General features: G+C 38.6%; 2 protein-coding genes and 1 pseudogene across 2 annotated transcripts; 1 reads left to right on the top strand and 2 right to left on the bottom strand.

Annotated features, from left to right (window-relative positions):
- Positions 1-114: 114 nt before the first annotated feature.
- Positions 115-7,698, bottom strand: LOC141667863 (formyltetrahydrofolate deformylase 1, mitochondrial-like). Its single transcript, XM_074474496.1, has 8 exons — positions 7,438-7,698; positions 7,056-7,168; positions 6,720-6,870; positions 6,573-6,646; positions 6,342-6,501; positions 6,105-6,203; positions 5,932-6,018; positions 115-467 (listed from the first exon to the last, which is right to left on the bottom strand). Exons 1-8 carry the CDS (start codon positions 7,627-7,629, stop codon positions 321-323), a joined length of 1,023 nt encoding a protein of 340 aa, XP_074330597.1. The 5' UTR covers positions 7,630-7,698; the 3' UTR covers positions 115-320.
- On the bottom strand, positions 476-5,894 carry LOC141667864 (DNA replication complex GINS protein PSF2-like; annotated as a pseudogene).
- Positions 7,699-12,801: 5,103 nt separating the features above from the next.
- On the top strand, positions 12,802-14,555 carry LOC141665362 (uncharacterized). Its single transcript, XM_074471345.1, has 4 exons — positions 12,802-13,076; positions 13,231-13,660; positions 13,717-14,087; positions 14,303-14,555. The coding sequence occupies exons 1-4, from the start codon at positions 12,802-12,804 to the stop codon at positions 14,553-14,555; spliced, it is 1,329 nt and encodes a 442-aa protein (XP_074327446.1).
- Positions 14,556-25,768: the final 11,213 nt, after the last annotated feature.

The raw sequence follows: 25,768 nt of genomic DNA, 5'->3' as shown, positions 1-25,768 counted from the left end.
TGACACCCCTACTTGCAAAGATCATTTTGGTAGGTGCTATAGAATATACAGAGCACGATCTATAAATACAAAATGTAGCCAAAACGAATCAAATCCCACATGAGCAAAACTACATTTGATGAAGATGCAGAAAAAACTGAACTTCTTATTCCTTTTTTTTTACTAAATGAACTTCTTATCCATATAATGATTTTCACAGTTTGCAGAAGACACGTGTATTGCATTTATCCAGTCAAAATATGAGGCTTCTGGTAATAATTTACGGGTACAGACCAAAGTTACATAATGCTCCAAAATTTTCTCAACTTTTCTTCTCAGTGTCAAAACACTACAGTCCTGTTTTGCTCGTACGGCAAGACACGCAGCTGACAATAAGATTTTATGGCTTTTGCAAGGCACTGTTTCTCAATATTTTGTGATTTCTGAACATAACTAAGCAAATTATCTCTATGCGAAACTGTGTCAACCTGTAAAATCAGAGTAAAATTATATTTGTATAGCTCAACTGTTCCTATATACAATCATGCAAGGTCATACAAGAAAAGTATAAAAGATTACATAGCAGCAGTTTATATAAAGCTAAGATGAGTCATCTACAGGTAGATTTCCACATAATAATGGTGACAGTTCAGTTAGTACTTTGCATAAAAAAATGTACAATTAGTCAGCTGGGAGGTGTTCAAACTTCAAACTACAAAAAAAATGCATATATTGCAACCACTAGCACCCCAATGAAAACCAAGCTGTACAATGCCATGTCACTATTTCTGTGCACCGATACAGTGTAGTGCAGCTGTATCGAAATTAGGGCTGGACAATATAATAATAAAATTTGGACATCTAAGCATTTTGGTTACTTTACTCCCTATCTTCACATCTTCTAAATGTACAAGCCTAATTCTTACCGGGAAGCACATTAAGAGACCTTCGACTGTAAAGAGAATGCTTTATCCTTAAGTCTTGTAGCCTAGTGGATGTGATATATTGATGTATATAACTATCTATGTTATGTTTTAAGGATGAACAGATGAACAAGAAAAGGAAAGAAGAGGAAGAAGACAGAATCTCTTTAATGACTACATTGCAACTCAATTCTAACCCTACAATGAGCTAGGTGGGGCTTATATAGAGCCCAATATCTTTCCACTACAATGACTAAACTAACCTCCTATTTTATTCCTCAATACTCCCCCTCAAGCTAATGAGTAAGAACAAAGTGAAACTCTTAGCTTGAAGCTATAAACTTACTACTGCTAGTAAGTACAGTACTACAGCTGGGACTTCAAAAGATAATATGCAATCTGTTTTTCTTGAAGATATTATGCAATCTGTTTTCTGGTGGAAATGTTTCCTCCTTGCTTGATAGAAATTTACTAATTTACATGAAATGCCCTCACTACTGCTGTGCCTTAAAGAACAGAAGTGATCCGCCAAATGTTAAATTTGCTGGCGCTATATCCTAGCTTCAGAGAATTTCTTGGAATCCAGGCAAAGAAAGTTAGTAACTTTCACGTGACTTCCATCAGTCTACGTAAGTGTGTCGGTCCTGCTGGAAGCCTCTTGCATTAATGAAGGAGATTGCAGTTGTTGCCGTGAACCTTCTCATCGAGGTCTAAGCGGACGTCTTGGTCCACCATCAGCTGCTTGTGAACGTGCATCAGGCCTTCTCTCTGCATCCTGTATCATCTCTGGACTATCGAGTTTATAAAATGTCTCGAGAGCTTTTGCTACAAATGGGCGTACTATATTCACTTCCATTGCTGACAAGTTTAACAGCTTTACTGCATAAGTACGCTCAGATATTATCTCTAATCCAGTGCCAATTTTGTGGAATCTAACATCTTTAATGTCTTCAATAAGAGACCTCACCATATATATGTCTGGAATGTCATCACAAGCATGGTCAAAAAGAAGTGTTGCGATCTCTACATAATGAAATGGAAGTGGTTGAAAATCCCGAGCCGAGTAACGCTCTGCTTCCAAAACCTGCGTTAACTTTTCAACTGACATCCAATCAGGAAGTCTTGTAGTACACTTCCCTCTCTTCTTTAAGGCCACTGCTAGCCATATAGGCACCTGTGTTGCGATTTGCGGGCGAAAAGGCCCAAAATTCCAGATCTCAAATTGAGAGGATCCATCCTCATATTCGGAAAAATCTCAACCATTTCATCTTCAGCAAGAAATTCCAACTCTGCAGCAGAAAAAAGCAGAGCTATGGGGATCAGATTGACTTGCCATGCCCACAAAATTACACGAATCAGTAAGAGAGATGACAGTTACTAAGATGAAATGTGATGGCTGGCACGTCCCGCCTTTGCTTGCCAATAAAGGACCGCTTTAACTTCATTTAAGTCCTGACCTTGCTCGCCATTAAAAGACCCTGGCTTTGATTGCCATTAGAGGAATCTCGTCTTTACATGTCATTAGAGGACAATTGCTCACAGAGCTCAACAATATCAGCCAACTTGACGCTATGCAAGCTCAACTGTAAATGCTCACAAAGCTCAAAACAAGCACAAGTATTCAGTCACTTCACTGGAGTGACCTCTTGGCTTCAACAATATCAGCCAACTTGACGCAATGCAAGCTCAACTGTAAATGCTCACAGAGCTCAAAACAAGCACGAGTACTCAGTCACTTCAATGGTGTGACCTCTCGGCTTCAACAACCCATAAAAGGGCACAACCCACAAGGGGAACAAGCTCACTAAGGAGCAACCAACAAATCCCGACAAACTTTACACACTATTCTGATATATTTTCTCCGGCCTTGGCTCTTAGTCGGCTCAAGATATTGGCAACTCTTTAATAATGTCTACTGCTGGTCCACCAAAACTTGCTCTTGTCGGAGTAGACTTTTTCGTTCCAGTTGCCTTTTCTTTCCATCTCTTTCGCCAGTTGAGAAGGCTGTAAGTGTAGAAGCAACCCCCGTTTGCAGCCACAATAACTAAAAGGATCAGCCTCTTCTTTCTATTACTGACACTTCCCCCTTCACATTTCTTGTCCAGTGGTCTTCTACACAATTGGCCATTCCCTGAAAATGATGCCTGGTTGAATTGAGCACCAAGCAATGCAGGAAGCTCACCTTCAAGGTTATTGCAGGAAGGTGATTGGATAATAATTCCAAGGAAGAATATCTGGAAATTTCGTCTGATATTTCCGCTGTCAAATTGTTCTTTTTCAAATCCAGCTCAGTCAAATTAAACAGACGAGGGAAATCAGGCGGAATTCGGCCACTAAAAAAATAGAGCCAAGATTTAATGTAAGAAGAGCAGAACAATTTCTAAGTTCTGGTGAAACAGAACCAGAAATGTTATTGTTGGACAAGGAAAGAACAAGTAATGACTTGAGAAAACCAAATGTCAATGGTATGTGACCAGAGAAGTCATTCGATGAAAGTTTCAAGTAGATTAATCCTAATAAGCTAATGAATCCTTTAGGCACATCAAAAGACAACTTATTTTCCTGAAGCAAAATCACTTGCAAATTGGGTAAACCAGCAATTTCAAGTGGCAACTCCCCAGAAAGGTCTTGCCTGCTTAAATCAAGAATTAAGAACCAGAAATATTTCCGATACTAAAAGGTATTTAACCCGAAAAACCAGCATTACTCAAATTAAGAACTGATAAAATTCATAAATTTTCAGTTTCTGATGGGATTACCCCATATAACTTATTTCCTCTGAGATTTAACACAGTCAAGTTGCTCAAACCTGTCAACTCTTTCGGCAAGCTTCCATTAAGATTATTATCCCTCAAGTTCAAAGATTCTAGCTAAATGAGATTGCCTAAACTAGAAGGAACAGTGCCTGAAAATTGATTGCCATTTGCCACCAAGCATCTCTAAACTTCAAAGTTCTAATTTCACAAATAATCAGGAATTTATCCTATAAGCTCACCTTCTGTCAAGAACAAGAACACACAACACGTTTCCACATTTTCTTTAAATTTTAGCATGAACCAAACCACTCAAAGAATTATTACCCATCCTTAAATCTTCCAATCGCCACAAATTCCCAATCTCAACCGGAACTTCACCGAAAAACAAATTCCCCGAAATATCCAACATTGTTAAACTTGACCACAGTAGATTTGATGAAATACTGATAAACCTTATTTTTCCAAATCCAGCCACACCTCCCAACAACATTAGACGCAATACATTTGTAGCAACAACTAAATAAAATCAAGAGCATTGGAACATTCATTTAGGGATTTATTTTTGAGGAATTATTACCAGTTCTCTTCTTCATCTTGGCTGAATGACGAGAAAGGAGTGCCGGAAATGAAAAAGAAGAGGCAGACCTCCGTTGCTAAGGGAGGAACCGGTGTGACCTGCTCCGACTAAGATGATAATCTTTGAAACTCCTGCTCTAATGTGAAATTGTGAAATCACTCTGACCAAATAAACAACCCAATGAAAACATTGCTTCTCTTAGGATACCTATCAAACACCTCATGTGGTATCACAAAGCTCACAAAATTTTCACAAACAACATTTTTTCTTCTTCAGTTAAGGATAACCTCCAGCAGCAACAACTTCTTAAGACTACTATAAACTGTATCTAATTGAATAACCATGTCGTTGTTGCCGTCGAGCTTTCACGGAAAACTTCTCAAAACTACGATGAAATCAAATCACGTAAAGATAGTACATATTATTTGTCAGGTCTCGAGAATCGGAGGCTCTGATACCATGATAACTTTTATATATTGATGTATATAACTATCTATGTTTCAAGGATGAACAGGAAAAGAAAAGAAGAGGAAGAAGACAGAATCTCTTTAATGACTACATTGCAACTGGATTCTAACCCTACAATGAACTAGGTGGGGCTTTATAGAGCCCAATATCTATTCCATTACAATGACTAAACTAACCTCCTATGTTATTCCTCAATAGGATGCCCTTCTCCGGTTGGTAACTTTAAATTTGAGGTTAAGGTTCGATCATCAGTAGAGGCACGACTTTGTAAGTTTTATGGTTAAGGGTCTTAAAAAAAGCCCTACCTATTTACCGAAAAAATATCATTATCAGATGCCACTTGCCAGAACAGAAGATTCTCAAGTCCAACTATTCATTGAGAATGTTTAGCAGAAAGGTTACAGTTGAAGAAATCGTGACTTTTATAGAGATAACAAGAACTTCAGAATTGTTGAAGTTGCTAGGTTTGTACATATTGTTTCTTATACACGAAATAACGCATTGATTAGTGGAGCAAATTTAACAATTTTACTCGATCACCATGCCAAACTTATTTACACATTGCTAGTCATCCACTTGACAACCAGGTTTACTACCATAAACTCAATGATGGCTCTATTTTAATATTATCCCTTATATTAGATTTAGATATACATTTTTCTTGTTTATATAATTCACTGACAGTTAGACATGATACTGGAATACTTACAACTTCTTTTTTGGGAAAAAGATTAAATGACTATCACCTTCTTTTCTCTGATAACATGGTTACTTTAGGCAGCTCAAGATGGGAATGTCATTTCAGCATATATGTTTTTCACGCAAAATTTTCTTTGATATGTTGAGAAAAGGGAAACTAGGATAAACAGGGAATAAAATTGCCAAGAAACAAACAGTACTCTCCCTGTTTACACTTCATATTGATAGCACTGAATTTTAAAAGGGCATGCAGATATAAAAGGGCCAATTTTTCACTTCAGTAATGCGGAACACAAAAATAGTGTAATTTACAGTTTAAAAATTAAATAAATCATAGAAAACAGGTCCGGGGATAGAAAACAACTACAATTACCAGTTTCTATATTTGGACAAAAAAAATGCTCTTTGCTTTGCATTTTGAAAGAACCAATTTTTAAACAAAAGATCATAACAAAAATAGCATAATAAGGTATATACAAGTGGAACCAGATGTTAAACCCCAAGAAGTACGAAGCATGAAAATGCTTACCATTTGTTCGATGATCGGACCTTCATCAAGTTCTTTAGTGACAAAGTGAGCAGTTGCACCAATTAATTTCACGCCAGCTTCGAAAGCCTGAAAACGAGGTATGCTAATCGATCTTTCATGATAGATATATCGTAAAGAAACTTCAGTCTTTACAAAAGACAATGAGTCTGGACCTGTTTGCTAGGATTCCCTCCCTTAAATGATGGCAAAAGGCCATGATGAATGTTAATTACATCCTTCCCATAAGTTTTTAAGAAATTTGCAGATAATACCTGCAGATACAAGTAATAAAGGAAAAATTAAAAGCTTATTTACTAGTAGACAGCCACATCCATAATCCTAGTTGTTTGACTGTAAAAGGAGAACTCTGTGCGCGAATATCCTCTGAAATCTCAAGATATCAAATATACCTGCATGTATCTTGCGAGTACTAGAAAATCAGTATCTTGAACCAAATTCAGTATTCCTTCTTCCCTTTTGTCATCTTTAGTTGTGCCTAAATGATGGTATGGTATTCCATGCCTTTTAAGAAATCGCATGACATGGGTGTCTGGACCTCTCTCGTGATTGCTGATGGAATTAACAACTGATATCATAAGTAGCATATTTGAAGCTGAAAATTAAAATCGACCAAATTTTACCTTATGACACATTTTATATCAACCGGAAGTTTTCCATCCTGCCACCCATGCAATAAATCAACCAGACAATGGTCCTGCACCAGCACAATGTCAGCAACAATGTCTAAAATCAATCTATAATTTCGAAAGAATAACTTGGAAGAAAACCTGCTTCGAAGCAAGAACAACAATTTTATGTTTAGGATCTAAGTCGGGCACCCGAACCACAGATCTAACTGCTTTGAAAATTTTCGACAGCTTAAAAAAGTCCTCATCCATTTGAGCCCGTGGCCATTTCGCAGGGTTAAAGATAAATTCACTGCAAGCAACCTTTAGTGTGTCAAATATTATCACGATAACTCCCCATGCTGGATGGAATATTCAAAATGAACTACATTTCATACTTGAAGTATGTTCAATATCTCATTTATATAAAATTACTCCTCATTACATTATCCTAAAAAAATTCACCATCCACACTTGATAAATTAGATAAACACCTACCTTCTCGAATAAAAAGTTTGTTTCTTATGGGGCACAAAAATTTCTGCTGCGAGTATATTCCCATCTTTGGATGCAATACACTCAGATAGTTTAGCAACAATCCCCACCTCATCCTATCGAAACCAAATCAAAATCAACACACATATTAATTGATCATCCTAATACTTCCACTAACACTCCAAATTTGAATAAAGATTGAAACTTTATCAATTCAAGCATAAACAATACAATGAGGATACACTGAACTAATAATACACAAGAATGCACATATAGATGATATGCATATAAAATCAACTGACAGAAAAGGAAAGATTGAAACTTTATCAATTGAAACAGAAAATTCAGTAAATATAATGAAAAAAGAATGGAAAGAAGGACTAACAGGGCAATTGAAAACATGAATGCCACGAGTGAGAGACGGAGACAGGGAAGATGTGTCAAGGATGATAGGGACATCATCAGCTGCAGAAGATATGTGTCTTGCATATGTAAACATTCCTTTCTTTCTTGCTCTTACAGTTAAAGTTTGTTTAAGAAAGCTTGAACTGAATCTTTTGAGTAGTTTCATAGGCATGGCCTCTCTCTTTATTCTGTTTTCCTCAACTAACTAAACCGACTCCACTAGTATCCCATTTGGTTTCCTCTCCTTTTGGATTGGATTGGGTTTTGCATTTTCATGTTAAAACAATTTTCTTAAAAATAATATAAATTAATAGAATCTTACTTATTTAAATATGTAACATAACATACTTTCAACAATATTATTTATTTTGGTTCTTTACTATTATTATAATATTAAATTCAAATTCTATTCATATTTTTTAAAGAAGAGAGAGAAAAAGAGTGTGAAAAAAAAAGAGAAATAAATATTTAATTAATAAAAGTAAGATAAGAAATGGTTAAGAGCAACTACAACAAGTTAGTTATTCAAGATCCTAAACTAAAATTTAAGGATTCTTGTATAAAATAGAATTTCAACAGCATCCTAATACTTCCTTAAAAAGTGAGCATCTTCCCCTCAGTATCTCCAAGAGTCTCCTAACTTATTCTTCAAAATAATATTAAAAAGGTGACTCTTAACAACTTATTAGAACAACTCCAACAAGTTAGCTATTCAAGATCCTAGACTAAAATTTAAGGAATCTTGTATAAAATAGAACTCCAACAGCATCCCAGTGCTCCCTTAAAAAGTTAGCATCATCCTCTCATGCCTTATGCCTTATTTATAAGTAACCATTAGTGATTCCTTACCTTCATTTTAATAATAAAAAATTTATTTCTTTCTCATTCTCCATATCAAATGCATAACTAGAGTTTAAATATAATAATAAAATATTAATAGGAGACATTTATAAGAAATGTTGTTGGAGTTGACATACAATTAAAAATTCTAAAACACTAGGATTCATTTTTATAATAATATATTTTCATAATAATTTTTTTAAGGAACATATTAGGACTCTATTGGAGTTGTTCTAAGCATTCCTAAGCAAAGAAGAATATTAACTTTTTTAGGAACTGCTAGGATGTTGTTTGGAATTACAATTTTGATTGAATTCTTATAATTTTAGGCAGGTATCCCTTTAAGTAAGCTGTTGGAGTTGCTCTTATCCAGCTTAGAATCGGGAATACACAGATTTTTTTAATATTATATAATATTTTTAAATATAAATTATTTTACTTTATTATAAAAAATATTATTCTATTCAGTTTAAGATGCTTACTTCTTTTTTGTTTAAAAAAGGTATGAAATCTATATTATACTTTTTTTAAGCAGAACACCCTCTATTTGGTAGTTGTTGGTTGATTGTTCGGTACAGTTGTTTTGTACGACAAATAAATACCGTCAAATTTGAAGTCAGATAGATGGGAACAGTTGGATGCAATAATAAAATAATATTATATTAATATTAAAACTGCCCACGGGGAATCAGGGTTCGAACTCCGTCAACAGCTTGTTATATTTAAACTTTTATATTCATCTTAACCATTTTTACAGGTTTATGACTCGATTCCCGTGAACAACATATTATATTATATTATTTATTTTTAGTCAAGTCTCAAATTATCACAAAACATTTATTATTATAACTTATTATGTTCTTCAATTTATTTTCCAACTACTAAAAATATATATCAAAATATAAATAATTTTAAGATAAAATATATTATTAAAAATCATTCAAGTGTTAAAAGCAATACGTATATCGCACGGGTCATAGGCTAGTATTATGTTAAATTTAGAATGCTACTTGTTATGCCCGCTTTCGGTCATGTGCCCTAAATAGGTCCCCTTGGGTGCATTGAATAGTTGGACTCTCATGTGTGGGCTAGAATCAAGGATTTATGTAACTTGGGCGAACACATGCGGGCTGGGCTCATGACATGCGGGCTGGGCTCATGACATGCGGGCTGGGCTCATGACATGCGAGCTGGGCTCACACTTGCAAGGTAGGCTCACACTTGCCATCTGGGCTCTCATACGCGAGGTGGGCTTAGGTGTCCACACGCGAGGTGGGCTCAGGTGACTTCACGCGAGATGGGCTCAGGTGACAGCACGCGAGCTGGGCTTGGTTGCCCATACGCGGGCTGGGCTCAGGTGCTTACAAATTGGGCTGGGCTTAAGTGCCTACACGCGGGCTGAGCCCATGAGCCCACATCTATGAAAACAAAGATAACATTGTATTTATTACTCGAAAAGAAAGGCGGTGCGGGCCGAGGTGACCAGGCCGGCCCGCATTAAAGGACTTTGTGTGTAACATGGAAAGTGACTCATAGATGACTGAGTTACTCGTAGATTTCGGGGCTGACACGGGTTATTCCTACAATTACGGGAAGAAATGCGGAGATGCCAAGAGATTGTAGGAAGCGTGTGGAGCCGGTCGAGGTTTACGTGACTAATTGGTTGAAGGCCTAACTTTATCGTGGGCTTGGGCTGCACGGGTTGGAGAACCCTAACCCTAGCCTACGTGACTTGTTCCCAAAGAACTACGTGAGGTTTGATCCCTATAAATAGGGTACGTAGGCACTTGTATGAGACATGAGTCGACACTTGATAGAGAATAACAAACCCTATTCTTTCTTAAGGAGTCAACATAAAAGCTCAGCCACCACCATACATAACCTTCTTCCGCCTTCAAATACCGTCCTTGATCCTTGTTCTGCCTATCAACCTCCACAACACTGTTATACGAAATTCTCCCTATAACAATTGGCGCTAGAATGAGGGGACTTTTCATCTTAGGGAGAAGAGATGAGCAAAGAAGGCAAATAAACGGCGACACCAGGAAGCGGGGGCAAGAAGAAGGACCAAAACGAGGTCGAGCATACGCCCCCAGAGAATCAGGCGCCACCTCCACCAATCGCAACCGTGGATGGGCAGACAGTTATGACATATCTCGAAGGGCTAGCCGATCAGATGAATCAGATCAACGCCCGGATGTCAAGGGTAGAGAGAAGCTCGGTCCAGAACGCCAAGCGTAAGGCGCGCCGCCTCATGGTCTCTCAGCGTAGCTGGAAGGGCAAAGGTCCTCAAAAGAGGCTGATCCACGATTTTGATGACGCAACAACTGAGACCAAGCAGAAGAAAGAGGCATCACATGAAGAGAAAGATATAACCCAAGGTCATGATGAGCGGGGTAGCCAGATCTCTAAGAGATCGGGGCAGAAGCCAGCTTCATCTGAGGCGAGGTCGACTAGCGTGCTAGACTGAGTGGGTAAAAAGCTAAGTGAGCATGACCTCAGGCTTAAGTTAGAGAATTGCAAGAGGGAAAGAGAAGAGAAAGAGCCCGTAAATAAAAAAGGCTCAAAAAGAGAGCGTGCAGTGACCCTTCCGGACAGACGTCAACGCACCTCGCCCAGGAGGGAGGAGCGACGTAGGCGCAGAGACAATCATGAAGAGGAGTCGCAAGTGCGAGCTGGAGGAGGGGGACGCCGTGAGCGACCTCAGGGCTCACACCATTCGAGTAACGCGGGTGGTGACAGAGAAGGAGAAGTTGTTAGAGTAAGAGACCTGAGGAGGATCTTAGATGAGATGGAGCGAGAGAAGAGGGGGCCTCCAAACTCAGCTGCCCCTTCTCCATTTACGGCTGCTATCCGATCATCCCCCCTACATCGGGTATTTAGGCACAACCCCGACCTTCTATTCAACGATGAAGCCGACCCGGCGGAATACCTTATACAATTTAACACTGAGATGGAAGTCTATCAGGTGCCGGAGATGACTCGCTGCAGACTCTTCGAGGCATCACTCAGAGGTAGTGCCCAACAATGGTTCTCTAAGTTGGGGCCTGCTAGCATAAGGACATGGCGGTAATTGGAGGACCTGTTCGTCAGATAATCCCAGTCCACCCTCCACTACTCACCTCATGTGGCCACGTTAGCCAACATCAAGCAAAAGAAGGGGGAGCCCCTGGCAGAATACTTTCGTCGATTCAACGCCGAAGTTCCCAAGGTGAGGGGAGCCAGTGAGGAGACCATCAAGAATTTCTTGATTGCAGGGTTGAAAGAAGGGTCGAAATTCTGGAAGAGCCTCCATGCGAGTGAGCCGAGAACCTTGGCCGAGTTCTATGAGCAAGCTGAACCCTTTAAGAGGGTAGGGAAGTCGATGAGAGAGCTGAAAATTAGCGAGAACTATCGAGATAAGAGAGACCGGTCTTCGAGCCCTGATGAGAGGAGAAAGACGTATCGGTGTAGCTCAAGCCCCAAAAAGCTTGCCGAGGTAAGTAGACAAAGAAAGATTCGGGGAGGCCTTATACAAGCAAATGATAAACACACACCCCTATGGTAGCCTTTATCGACCACATATATGCTACCTATGCTGGGAAGGGGGTATTCAGGAAGGCAACCCCTCTCACAGACTATAACAAGAGGGACACTTCGAAGTATTGCGCATACCATGAAGCCACGGGGCACGATACAGCTGATTGTAAACAATTGAGGGACGAAATCGAGACGTTGATAAGATAAGGGAAGCTTACTGAGTGGGTCGTCAAGGAAGTTCAAAAGCACATGACTGATTATCATACAGTCCCTCCTCCACCCCTAGAAGACAAAGAGAGGGTATCCCGGGCTGGTAGCATTCATATTATTCTAGGCGGGTCTCATATTGGTGGAGACAGCCGGAAGGCGATGGATAGGTATGCCCGGGAAGCAAAGGACAAGCCCCTCACCAACGTCAACCACCTGAGCCAAAGGCCCCCGGAGCTCTTCGAAAGAGAGGCTGATGACATCGTGTTTAGGGAGAATGATGCCAAATGGGTGCATTACCCTTATACAGATGCCCTGGTTATAAAAATGAAGATTGGGACGGTGAATGTTCACCGAGCAATGGTGGATGACTCTACAGCTGGGTACACACTATTTAGCTTTATGGATGCTTATTCAGGATATAACCAAATCCCAATGTATGGGCCAGATCAGGAGCATACCTCATTTATCACTGATCGAGGCCTCTATTGTTATATTGTGATACCTTTCGGGCTCCTTAATGCGGGGGCAACCTATCAAAGGCTGGTGAACAAGATGTTCAAACATCAGTTGGGAAAGACCATGACTATGTAGATGATATGTTTGTGAAGTCAAAGGAAGCAAAGGATCATGCCCGTCACTTATCGGATATGTTCCAGATCCTAAGGGAGTACAAGATGAAGCTCAACTCACAGAAATGTGTGTTCGGGGTCGATTCAGGGAAATTCTTGGGATTTATTGTCAACCATAGGGGCATTGAGGCCAACCCCGCCAAGATATGAGCCCTACTCGAAATGAGATCCCCCTGACGGGTGAAGGACGTCCAAAGCTTAACGGGACGAGTGGCTGCCTAAACCGTTTCGTCTCAAAGTCCTCCGACAAATGCCAGGAGTTCTTCAAAGCGATTAAAGGAGTGGGGAGGAATTTTGAGTGGACAGAAAAGTGTGAAGAAGCCTTTCAGAACATAAAGAACCATCTCAGCAGCCCTTCAATATTGTCCAACCCAAAGGAGGGAGAGACTGTGTCCTATACTTGGCCGTCTCTGACTTTGCAGTAAGTGCGGTATTGGTTTGAGAGGGGGATGGTATCCAGCTCCCGGTATATTATGTGAATAAAAGGCTGGCTGACGCGGCACGAGCCTTGAGATATTAGCATATGCTCTGATCCTGGCCTCCTGAAAGCTCATGCCCTATTTTCAGGCGCACAGGATAGAAGTGCGAACCTTCTACCCCCTCAGGCAAGTAACGTACAAACCGGAGTCTTCTGGTCAAATGCTGAAGTGGACGGTTGAGCTCGACCAATTTGAGGTGGATTATAAGCCAAGGACCGCAATCAAAGGCCAAGCCCTGGCTGATTTTGTGTTAGAATTTCCTCCACATCAAGAAGTGGAGCCGAGAGCCCTTGTTGTCATACCTAGCACAGAAGAAGTCGGGCTGGAGAGCCAAAATAGTGCCCCATGGTGGAGCGTATTTGTGGATGGAGCCTCTAATGGTGATGGTGCAGGAGCTGGAATTGAGTTAATCGGTCCGGAGGCGCACAAGATCAGATGCGCGACTCATCTGGCTTTTCATACAACCAACAATGATGCTGAATATGAGGCCCTGATCAACGGTCTCAAGCTAGCTGTGGAAATGAAGGTGGAGAATTTGAATGTGTTTAGTGACTCCGTGATTGTGGTATACCAAATAAATAGGGGTATCAAGCTAAGGGGCCGAGAACGGAGCTTTACCTGAAGTGTGCGCAGAGGATAATCGTGAGGTTTAACGAGGTGAGGCTGGAACTAATCCCGCGCGGGCAGAATGAAGGCGCAGACGAGCTAGCTAAGCTCGCCTCACGCCGCGAGGCCACCATCCTAGGGGTCGTGCCCCTTGACATACAGAGGCATCCTAGTGTGCCTGAGCACGAGGTGGGAAGCCTCAATGATAACCTCGGCCCCACATGGATGACACCTATCTTAGTCTACATAAAAGAAGGTTCGCTTCCGGATAAAAAAAATGAGGCAAGGAGGATAAGATACAAAGCAGCCCGCTATGTGATATACGATGGGGTCCTATATAGAAGAAGGTTCAGCGTGCCCCTCTTCAAGTGCATAGAGGGGGATGAATGCAATTATATCCTAAGGGAAGTACAAGAGGGAATTTGTGGTAATCACTCGGGGGTAGCTCTCTAGCTCTGAAAATTCTCCGTCAAGGTTACTATTGGCCAACAATGAAAAAAGATGCCTTTGAATTCTCCCGAGCCTGTAATAAGTGCCAGCAATATGCAAATTATTATAACAGCCCCGTGGCTTCCCTAACATCCCTCATGAGCCCTTGGCCCTTTGCTATGTGGGAAATTGATCTAATTGGAGAACTCCCGAAGGCCAAGGGAGGTGTCAAGTATGCGGTTATCGCGGTGGATTACTTCACTAAGTGGGTAGAGGCCGAGCCTCTAGCCACTATCACAGCAAAAAAGCTCAGGGATTTTATGCACATGACTATTTTATGTCGCTATGGCATCCCTTACAAGTTGATATCTAACAACGGGAAATAGTTCGATAGCAAGGAAATGCGAGAATTTTGTGAGCAGCCGGGAATTCAGAAGAGCTTTAGTGCAGTTTGCCACCCCCAAAGTAACGGGAAGATGGAGGCTGTTAATAAAATCATTAAGCACACCTTAAAGACAAAGCTTGAAGAGAAGAAAGGAACATGGCCGGAGGAGCTCGCCCAGGTCCTGTTGTCTTACAACACGACTCCCCGAACTACAATTGGTGTGACGCCCTCAATCTCGGGGTTAGGAAATGAGGACTCACACACCTCTAATCTAATAATTAAATATGCATAAACCCCGATTAACTACTAACAGGATCAACAGGATAAAGTATGAGACAAGATTACAACTACCAATCATAAAATATAACTTACAAACCCAAAATATTATTAAATAACCAATATCGATTCCGGCTGGGAACCGACAGATAACCCATTGTATCTTTATACACTTCTTTCTTGGCGCGAGCTCACTCATGATTACCACTACCTGCTCTGGCAACCGGAAGCCCTCAACACGGTAGGGACCACCAGGTACGCTCTTACGAGCAGTGCGCCTAAGCCTGGCCATCTTCTTGCTTAACTGCCATGGTTAGATTAGAACAAAACAAATGAGTATAAAACTCAGCAAGTAACTATACAGCAGTTCTACAATATCAAATCACAATATGCTTTACCCAACTCAGGGCATTCTACTTTATTTGATCTAGGTGGCAGATTTCCATCTTTTGGGTTAAGGAAAGGTTTCTGAAGAATAGTATGGGGCTTTCAAGGAACAAGGCTAAAAGCAGGATGAAAGCCGACATTTATCACAAATCATTAAAGGATCAGAATAGATCTTTAAATAGAGGAAAGCAACAGTATTTCAAGATATATAATCAATCATATGATCAACAATTTCAAGAATCAGGGTTCTCGAGCTTTAAGCTCCACAATACATAATCAACTCTTTCCAAAGCAATATAAACCATTTTCATTTTCAAAAATCAATTTACTGAACAAAAGTTTCATTTCCCTTTTTAAATAATCAATTAGAACCCTTGATTGGATTACTTTTCTTTCCATTTCATTATGTACGGGTGATCAGCCCGTACCGACCTCCATCCGGTCATTAAGGTACCAATCGGCATAATTTCAGCCTTAAGTTGGACTAGCCCCGCTAGCCTCTTACCATGACTGGACTAGTCCCACTAGCCTCTTACATCCCAATCCAATCCATCAGGAATTCATTTGGAAAACCTCGAGTTGGAAAAACAAGTAGGTTTTCAAAAATGCATTTTATCATTACCAAGCATTTGAAATCATTCGGACTTTTTCAAGTTGAAACTCATTCTTAATTCAGATTTTAAGGAAATAAAGTTCAGGGAGTGATTCAAAGATACGCAAGGAACAATTCATAAGAATTATGTATCAGGGATAACAAAGCACTAAATTAGAAGGATCAACATTGGTTTAGGGATCAATAGGGTGATCAAGAGAAACAGGGTATCATTAAACATGGTTAACAAGGATAATCAAAAGGTTCAATATGATTCATGGCTTAAGAGATAACTTGAGCAGAAAGAACAGAATATCAAAGGGTGAAATCAATAAGCTTTTCAATAACAGGTCATCAAGAACAAGGGTACTTTAAATCAATATCAGGGTTTCATAAAACGAGGGTTTCATACTTAAATAGTTCAATACTCTACATGGTATGAACAACATTCTCTTTATAACCATTTACACAAGTAATCAGAGTTACTTGCCTGAATTTGCTTTCCTGAAGGTTGAACTACTGCCACCTAGTAAATCCTTTCCTTTCCTAGCCTGAATGCCCTCACGCTCCGAATCTACAATAAAACCAAAACCTTAATTAGATTCTCAACTCTCGTTCCCGGAACGATCACTCTGTACGATAACTCGATTATATCCTTGACTCGAGCATACGAATATAGCTTATACATATAAGCACATAGCACATAACATATCTCTTTTTCGTAACTTTTATATCCTTATATACTTAACAATCGAAGCAGACTTGCTTATTCTTAGCTATTTCTCAAATCACACTATTATAACTCTTACGAGTACAAGATTTATTCACAACCAAACATTTACGTCCATAACTATCACTTATATCTTTTAAAATCAATCAACTTAGTTCCCTTTTTCTTTTGTTCCTTAATTCGAACCACATACTACAATCAAGCAAACAAATTCATAGATATTCACTTATACACCTTCAATCATCTTTTTGATCATCAAAACCAAGTTTTTGACTTTTAATCCCTATGGCCGATTCGGCCTTATCACACAAAATCAACCAAATACTCACTTTAATTCACATAAACACATAACTCATTCAAAACCATGAAAGAATCATTCTCCTTTCTTTTAATCATAAAAATTCGAACCATAATCATATGTATACAATCAAATTTCTCAAAATTACACCATGCATCCTTATTCTTAGCATAATCCAACTTTTAAACTAACACCCTTTTCTTTATCAACAACCATTCGAACCAAAACATACATACATGCTCGCATGCAATTCAATTTTAACTCATCATTATATCAAACACTTCATTTTTATCAATTAAACCAACTAAATTTCTTAACACAATCCAAGAATTCGAATTTCACCTAAATCACAACATGCATCCACTTATTCATCAAATTAATCCCTTTTTAACTCAATTTCCATTCGGCAAAAACTCAAATTTACAACTCAAGGACAAATCAATGACATGCATATCTTGATCTTCTTTAAAACTAACATGCAATCACTTTTAGGCCATATAAACTTAGTGTTTACCAAGATTAACTCACAAAATCAAATTCCTCTTCTTATTAGCACAAAATCCGAACCTAAACTTAGCATGCAACAACAATTTCATTCCTTTTTTAATCTAATAAGAATCCATAATCACTTTAAACAAGTTAACTCAAATCAATATCTTCAAAGATCAAAACCATTTGGGTTTTTCAAGAATGACACATGCAATATTCGAAATAAGTGTTTGGTATAGTAGAGCTCAGTTTTTAACATCATGGCTCACCACCGGTTCACCGGAGTTCATCACCGGTGGCGGTGACATCTCGGTGGTGCCCTCATTCGAGGGTGTCCAACCACGAAACCCCTGATTTCCATCAATTACGCAAAATAACTAACATGCACATCTTCTCTATCATTTGTTTACAAAGAATCAAGCTTAAACAAGATGACATCAATAACAATAACAAGAACCATGTGTTCTCGCGTGAACACACACACCGAGCACACACAACACACACACATCGACATGCAAGTGGGTATACACACATGCACACACTTCTACCTACACATAAGTGTTTATCAAGAAGATTTAGGGATGATTGGTGAGTTTGATCAAAGAAAAGAGAGGTATACCGAGAGAGATTGAAGAAAGCCGAGAGAGAGTGTTCGAGTGAGAGAAGGAGAGAAAAGAGAGAAGAGAGAAAGTGAAAGCACGGGAGCAAGAAGAAGAAAAAAAAAGGGAGTGAGTTTATATATCACTCAAAAACAAGGGCAATTTGGTAATCTTCTAATTCCTTTTTCACTCTTACTTGTCCCATCTTTTTACTAAAATAAAACAAGGATTAAATATAAAATATATATCTCTCTTGGGAAGTCGAGAATTATTGAAAATGACATTTTTAATACATAGGCCTCGAAATTAGCTTTTTAACTATTACTCATAATAAGATTTTGATCGAACGGTTGATTTTATTTGAATTTCGCAATCATGCCTTAATAATATCATTTTTCACATAAAATAAATTTAAAAATGCAAAGATCAACAATCAAATTCACTTATCATTTTTAAAAAGTCTCTAGGACCACTACGAAGATCACAGAACAAATCCCATATTTTTATCTTACTCGAATGATTTTATAAAAATGCACGAAGGTTAATTAAACCTTTATGTTAGTCCCTTGATAATGTAGAAAGAATTACAGAAGGGGGGTTGAATGGAATTCTTGAACCTTTTTCTTGAAATAAAAATGTTCAATTCGATTATTGATATATTTGTTTTGATTAGCACAATGCGGAATATAAACTCAAATGAATCAAAACACAAGTAATTAAAAACAAGAGTATTTAAAAACTTTCTGGTGGATTTAAACAATTCCACCAGAGATATATATAATATATCAAGAGGACTCTGTGTGCAGAAATGCCCACAGCTGCTTACAAATTGAACTGCTGAGAATACAGGAAATGCTAAAGATTATGCTTACAAAGATTTCTCTGTTTTTGTGTTTCTTAGCTATCTCAGTTATTTTTCTATTTGCTACTCTCTTGGTTTATATAATACTAAGATTACAAAGTCAAAAAGACTGAACAAATATAAAATCTAACAGTCTTAATCTTTGTTGCTTTTCGTCATCTATTACCCAGTTAATGGGCTTCCACAATGTGTTTGTATCCAACTCGACGGCTGTGTGTCAGCTTTCGCTGTTCAACTGATGTTTGAATTCTTGATATGATCATCCGTCGACTTTCAGATCATCCATCGATGACTTAATTGATCATCCGTCGACTGCTATATTATACATCCGTTGATAGTCATTTGATCATCCGTCGAAGGCTTTGTTAATCATCCGTCGGTAGCTATTTTTGCACTTGACTTCATTTCACTTATACAGAATTACAAGACATTACTTATGTACAATTAATCAACCTATTCTGCATATCTAGTTAAAGTCAACATGACTTATATGCTACTACAGATTCTATACAAAGGTGCATACATCACTGTGCTACAAACTTATTATTACATAAGCTACTCACTCGATGGATAATAAGTTAATCATCCGTCGGGACTATAATGAGTTATCCGTCGGGACTATAATTCTTATCCGTCGAGTGCTACATTATTTCACTAAGTAAAATCTACTTAGATGTTTTGTTTAAGTGATCATCAAGTACACAACATATTCACAACAATCTCCCCCAATTTATGTCTACTGGAATTGTAACCATAAATTAAGAGATACTTGATGATAACAAAACATCCTAAACATATATCTTTAAAGATAAGTAGATAAACTGAAAGTGCTTCAATTAAACAAAGTGTACAAGGTTTGTCTCACAGTCAGTTCAAGATGCTCCTCTAGCCTGAGCAGGTTTTTCTAGTTTCTTGAAGGTCTGGATCTTCTTCCAAGCTTTCTGTTGTTTTCTTCAATTTGATTATGGAGCTGCCTGTGGAATTCTAGTTCATCAGATTCTGAGAGATCTAGCATTTCTTGCATCTCCAAGAGAGTCTCATTGCTAGAGATACTCAATTGGTCTTCTAGTCTGAAGAATCTTCTCACACCCTTGTCATCCATGAATTCCATCAGCCAGTAGGGCCTTAGATGCACTCTTCTCCCTGTGTATGGGATGATTAGAGTCTTTGGGAGTGCATCTTTAGCTCTAACACTCCTCAGCTCTTCAATCTTCTTCAATACTAGTCTTCTTGCAGTTACATTGAACCCAAAGTTTTTCTTGAAGGATGAATAGACTTTGATCAACACAACTTGACTTTCTTGAAGTATCCTGTGAAGAGGCCACTGAATCTCCCTTCCTCCTTTGTACTTGAACACCAACCTTTCAGGTAGGTTTCTGTATGCATCAATTGCCCTTACTTCATCCAGTTCCTCCAAATAAAGGTTTAGATCTGAGAATTCTTTGATGTCACACAAGTACAAGTAGTCTCCCCTGTTGACCTTGGGTTGAGCTTTAACTACTAACTTGGATTTGAGAGGTGACAACTTCACTTTCTTGACTGCCCTTGATTTTGTCCTTTTTGGCTTGGTAAGGATTGGCAAGTTGAAGTCAGGAATTGGTAATTTATCCCACTCTATTGGCTCATCCTTTGGCATAATAGGCTCTCCATGTATGTTCCTGTAGGGGTCCACCACCCTTATGTCTTCAAATACCACAGAGGGCTTTGATGCTTGAGTTTTAGCTGGTGTGGATTCCTTAGGAAATTGATCTTCCAATTCCTTGTCAACAACATCCAGTTTCCTTTTTGTTCTTCTAGCCAAATCCTTCTTTCTTGGGGATTTCTTCTGTTCTTCAATCTTCTTCTTTGATTCAGCAGCTTCAGATGGTTGAGAGGGAATTTGTTGAGAAGAGTTTATATCCTGTAGCTTGGCCAAGATGACAATCTGCTCTTTCTTTTTGTAAATCATATGTCATAGGCCTATTTGTATATTCGAGGATTCAACTCAACTCAAATAAGAATGTAATAAGTAAATAGTGGATCGACCGTCAGAGAGATCTCGCAAAGTAATATCTGTCAAAGGATTCAGAAACAAGGTTCATCTACAGACTTGAGGAGTTAATTCACTGGAAGAAGTTCAAGAAGTTGATCATGCCTCAGTGATATAAATCAAGATCGTGGATTTAATCAAGTGACAGAGATCTCGTCAGAGTATCATTAATTACAAGGATTTAATCTGAAGAAAATCAAAGTGTCAAAGTCAAGACATGAAGAAACGTCACGGAAGTTAGTCACTCATGAACCAGACAGTACATCGAGTGTCAACATTGAAGTGGTGGAATTGATTCATAATTTTCAGTGATTTTCAGAAGATCTGCAGAAGGATGGGTGCTGTTGAAGACTAGAATTAATTCTCTATTAATTAATTAAGTCATCTAATTTAATTAAGAAAATAAATTATATCTGCAAAAAATAATTTATTTATTAATTGAATTAATTGATTAATTAATTCTGAATTAATTTTAGGAATTTTCAGAATTTAAATTGGATTAAAATCTGCATTAAATCAGCAAGACAATTGAAAATGAACTAGCATGACAATTAGGATTGTCATACCGATTGTCATGCTAGGCCATTTTCAATAGTCTCACCGAAAGTTACACTAGGAGAAGGATTGTCTTGCTAGTTCATTCTGATTGTCATGCTAGTTCATTCAGATTATCTTGCTAGTTCAATCCATTGTCCTACCGAAAGTCTTGCCAGCTATAGGATTGTCATGCCAATTCAATTCTATTCGGCTGTTGATTAAAAAGAAGCAGAGAAGCAGCAACTCAATAATATAGAAAAAAATAGAAGCCAAGAACAAACAGAAAGAAAAAGCAGACACCTCTGAAACATTCAATTTTTTTATGTGCTTAATTCAAGATCAATTTCTAGATTACAAAGTTAAATCCAATCAACTAGAAATCATTCTCTTGTTCTTGTATAACAATCTAGCGGATCAAAATCCCTAGAACTTAATCTCAAATCGCGTTTAGCATTTGATTCTAATTATTGCAAAAATAGAAAAAGTTCATGTCGAATTTATTCTAGATTTGTGATAATTGATTTGAGATTAATACCTTGTAATCGATACAGTTATTGTAACACCTTTCAAGTTTAATAATATTTTTATTTAACTTGAATTTTGTTTCATTTTTTTTTCCGTATTTATTCGATTATTTGGTACTGTTTGTATTCAACCCCCCTTCTACAAACACATTGGGACCTAACACTTTTGTTTAGATTTCTTAGCATCTAGAGTAGCTTGCCTCTTTTCCTTCTTTAATCTTGCTTTCTCTTCTTTCTTTGCTTGAGCAAATTATGGATGTCCAGCTACCACACAAATTTCCTTTCCATTGTGAATATCTTAGCAATTCTCATTTTTGAGGCTGAATCAGCTGGATCTTTATAGAAGACAATGGATCTTGACAGAAGCTTCTTTTCATCAGGCTTGGGTGTCTCATACACAGTGTCCAAGGGATTCTTCAAAGATGACTTTGGATAATTTGCCCTTGGTTTGAGAATTATTTCAGCCTTTTGTGATTTGATGCAGGAAGATTGTCCTTTCTCCAGATAGTTCATGCTCATCTCATTCACACTTATTGGCTTGACATGAGAGTGATGGATGGCTGACTTAACTGGCTCCTTGACTAGTTCAAACTTTTTCTGTATCTCCTCATCAATCTTATCCCAGTTGATCAAACTCAACTTTCCTTTTTCAGCAACTTTCAAATTTGCTGCTGCTTTAATTAGATCTATACCATCTGCAACTGGTGGCTTGGAGATAGTAATTGAAGGTACAATTACTTTGCTGATTTGTACTTGAAGTTTCTCCCCCTCTGTTGGTCCTTTCTCCCCCTTACTTGATTCTCTCTCCCCCTTTTTGTTATCATCAAGTTGATGAGTTAGGCCTTGTGCTTTAGCCAGTTGCATGAGAAGATTTGTCTGAGTCTGTTGATTTTGAAGAAGAATAGCCACTGAATCCTCAATAACTTGAACTCTATTTTCCAGCTTGGCTAGCTTCTTTTCAGAGTCTGATTCTCTCCTCAATCTTAGTAGTAGATCTTGCATGGTACCATATGGCATTACTGAATCCAGCTTCTCAGAGTTATAGGTCTTCAAGTCAGCTATATCTCTTTTCAATTCATCCACACTGAGATTCTGTCTTAAGTGCTGGATCTTCATTAGATGTAGAGAGTCTAGGTGAGCTTGAAGAACAACCTTGGTACCAGCATCTGAAGTTTCTTGAAGGGCCTATTGAATAGCTATTACTTGTTTGACCAAAGACACCTCAAATTGTCCCGGTGTAGATTCCTTTGCCCATGCCCATTCAGGTAAACTTAAAGCAGAACTTGGGCCTTCAGCTCCCCCTAAGTTCATGCTTCCATCCAAAGAACCAGAGTCATCATCATTAGAATTTACTCCAAATTCTTCAGATGGCTCTCTAGCTTGAGAAGGCATCCTGTTAACAGCAGCTTTATCTCTTTGAAGAGATTCTGTGGTGTGCACCAAATTCAAAGTCTGCTCTGCCTCCACATTGCCCTGAGCAGCCAACAATTGATAGGCTGACACAGGATGAGTAAAAGTGTCAGCATCCAAGGAAATGTTATCAATTTCAGCTTTGTAATGTTGCTAAAATTGTCTTCCCTTTTTAGCATCATCCACAATCATTGACTCACTAACAATGGCTGGATCCATCCTTATTTCTCCTGTACCTGCCTTTCTCTCATAATCTCTCTTTTGTTGCATCAGGGTCTCACCCTGGCTCCCCACCCTCACACCCACACCTTCACCTACTAAGGCGGGACTCCTCTCACTCACTTTTGCCAATCCTGAAGAAATGGATTGCTGATATTCACTCTTTTCCTCTCCTTTTGCCTGGGAGCAACCCAGCCTCTCACTAAAAGCACTCTCCTCTCTCACTTCTAAGAGTGATTGTATTACCACTAAATCTTCTGCACTAGAAATAATTGAAGTTTGAAGTTGTGCAGAGACACTCGACGGATAAGTGATATCCATCGGGTGAGTGGTAAAGCTATCCGACGGATTACTACTGTTAAGCTTATCCGTCGGGATACAATCACTACTCGACGGATGAGCAATATCCATTGAGAGAGTAGAAATGAATGAGGTAGGAAGAGAAACTATTGTTGACTCTGTGTTGATTGAAGTTATTTGAGGCACATATGTCACAATAGTGTCTGAAAGAATTGGCAAGTGAGCCAACAAATCATCTAAAAGATGATGCTCACTTGCACTAGATTTTGGCTTCCCCAACAGAGTTAAAGAAGGGGAATCAGGAATTGAAGTGTTTATCATATCCACTTCTAGTGAGTTAGTTGGTGAGTATGGTGTTTCAATGGCTTCTATTATAAGAGATTTTGGCTGTGACCACATTTATTGGAGCCACATCAATCTGAATTTGAGAAGGTGCAGGGACTGTGTCTTTAGCACCAGTTTGCACTGTGTGTGTGCCCTGTACATCCCCAGTTGTTTTGGATTTCTTTTTTCTAGTGTAAGTTTGGGGTGAGCTTGTGTCCCTAACCCTTTTGGCCTATGCTCTTGGATGAGAGCTTTGTTCAATTGCCACATCCTTTTGGGAGGATGCAGCTAGAAGTGAGCTTTTGTCCTTTTTAAGCACTGCAGTTTGTTGGGAAACTGCAGTGTGGCTAGGCTGGGATTCACTCAACTCTCCAACTTTATCCTTGGGGTTTATTTGATGTTCACCCCTTCCCTCACCTATCTGACCCTCCTTCACACTCCCCTCTTTGGCTTTGGTAGATTTTTCAACTGGTACCTTTTGAGAGATACCAGAGGGGGTTTTCTTTGATTTGGATTTGGAAATTACAGTTGATTTGGCAGCTTTGGTAGGCAACTGTTTGGTCATTGTCACAGTTGCCATAGCTATGCCTGAAGTCAAAGAAATAGAGGAGATTAGAATAGTTGAGGGTATGGATGAACTTACCTTAGTTACCTGAGGTGTCAACATTACAGGGAAATAGAACATTGGCACATCCCTATGGTGGTTGGCTCTGTTCAAATCTGCAATGATTCTTCTCCCTTGAACCCAATAAGCTAATTTGTTGTTTGGGTTCTCAAGTGCAATTTCTTGACAAAGATGGTTAGCCAATAGCATAAAAAATCTAGCATAATATATGTTCTTTCCCCTTTTGGCTAACTCACCTAGTTTAAAACCTAACTCATATATGACAAGGTCACTGAAATTGTAAAATTTGTCTGTAACTAGCATGTATAGCATGTTAAGCATGGAAATGTTTACAGAATCAAAATTAATGATTTTTCCAGAGAAAACTTTAGTTACAACATCACACATAAAACTCCATTCCTTCCTAAGACCTAATCTCCTAATATCACTTAGCTTATTAGTAGGAAGTGCATAATGCATGGAGTTAAGCATATTGATCAAATCAGTGTCAGTGTGTGGTGAAGTTACATTATCATCAGGAATCTTGAAACATGCTTTTATCACATCACTATTGATACATAATTCATTACCTTTAATGGTCAGAGTGATCGTTTTGTCAGTAGAGTTGTAAATTGCAGAGGTCCACATCTCTTCTACAACTTCACAAAAGATTGTGGATGATTCAAGCATGGCAAAACTTAACTTGCAGTTCTTCACGAAGTCCATCATCTTGTGATAGTCTTCTGATTGCTGAATGCCCTTGTTGACCAAAGCAGTGAAGTTGTTCTTCTCATAAATGAACCCAGTCTGAGACATAATCTTTACTACAGGTGCCATTGTTAGAGAAGGAAAGCTTGAAGAGAAAGAGGATTTTTGCTTGAGAGAGAATGAAATAAACACAGTTGAATTTGAGAATGATAAAAGAAAATGATTAGAATGAAATAAGCTTTTATACTTTGCTCAAAAACAATGGATAAAAATAATAAAGAGAAGTAAATTACCCAATAGAAATTGCCTAAATTAGCCGTTTTAAA

The sequence above is a fragment of the Apium graveolens genome, chromosome 6, assembly GCF_009905375.1.
Source record: "Apium graveolens cultivar Ventura chromosome 6, ASM990537v1, whole genome shotgun sequence".
NCBI classification, from domain to species: domain Eukaryota; kingdom Viridiplantae; phylum Streptophyta; class Magnoliopsida; order Apiales; family Apiaceae; genus Apium; species Apium graveolens.
This window is presented reverse-complemented; position numbering and strand designations above follow the sequence as displayed.

What these genes read in the sequence shown, in the direction of transcription:
- LOC141665362 (XM_074471345.1), top strand. Translation starts at nt 12,802, where the DNA reads ATGAGCCCTACTCGAAATGAGATCCCCCTGACGGGTGAAGGACGTCCA. An exon ending in AGCTAGCTGTGGAAATGAAG is followed by an intron (nt 13,661 to 13,716) that starts GTGGAGAATTTG and finishes CCAAATAAATAG; the next exon opens with GGGTATCAAGCTAAGGGGCC. An exon ending in GGGGTCCTATATAGAAGAAG is followed by an intron (nt 14,088 to 14,302) that starts GTTCAGCGTGCC and finishes TTATTATAACAG; the next exon opens with CCCCGTGGCTTCCCTAACAT.
- LOC141667863 (XM_074474496.1), bottom strand. Translation starts at nt 7,629, where the DNA reads ATGCCTATGAAACTACTCAAAAGATTCAGTTCAAGCTTTCTTAAACAA. An exon ending in CAAACTTTTTATTCGAGAAG is followed by an intron (nt 6,871 to 7,055) that starts GTAGGTGTTTAT and finishes GGTTGCTTGCAG; the next exon opens with TGAATTTATCTTTAACCCTG. An exon ending in GTCCGATCATCGAACAAATG is followed by an intron (nt 468 to 5,931) that starts GTAAGCATTTTC and finishes CTGATTTTACAG; the next exon opens with GTTGACACAGTTTCGCATAG.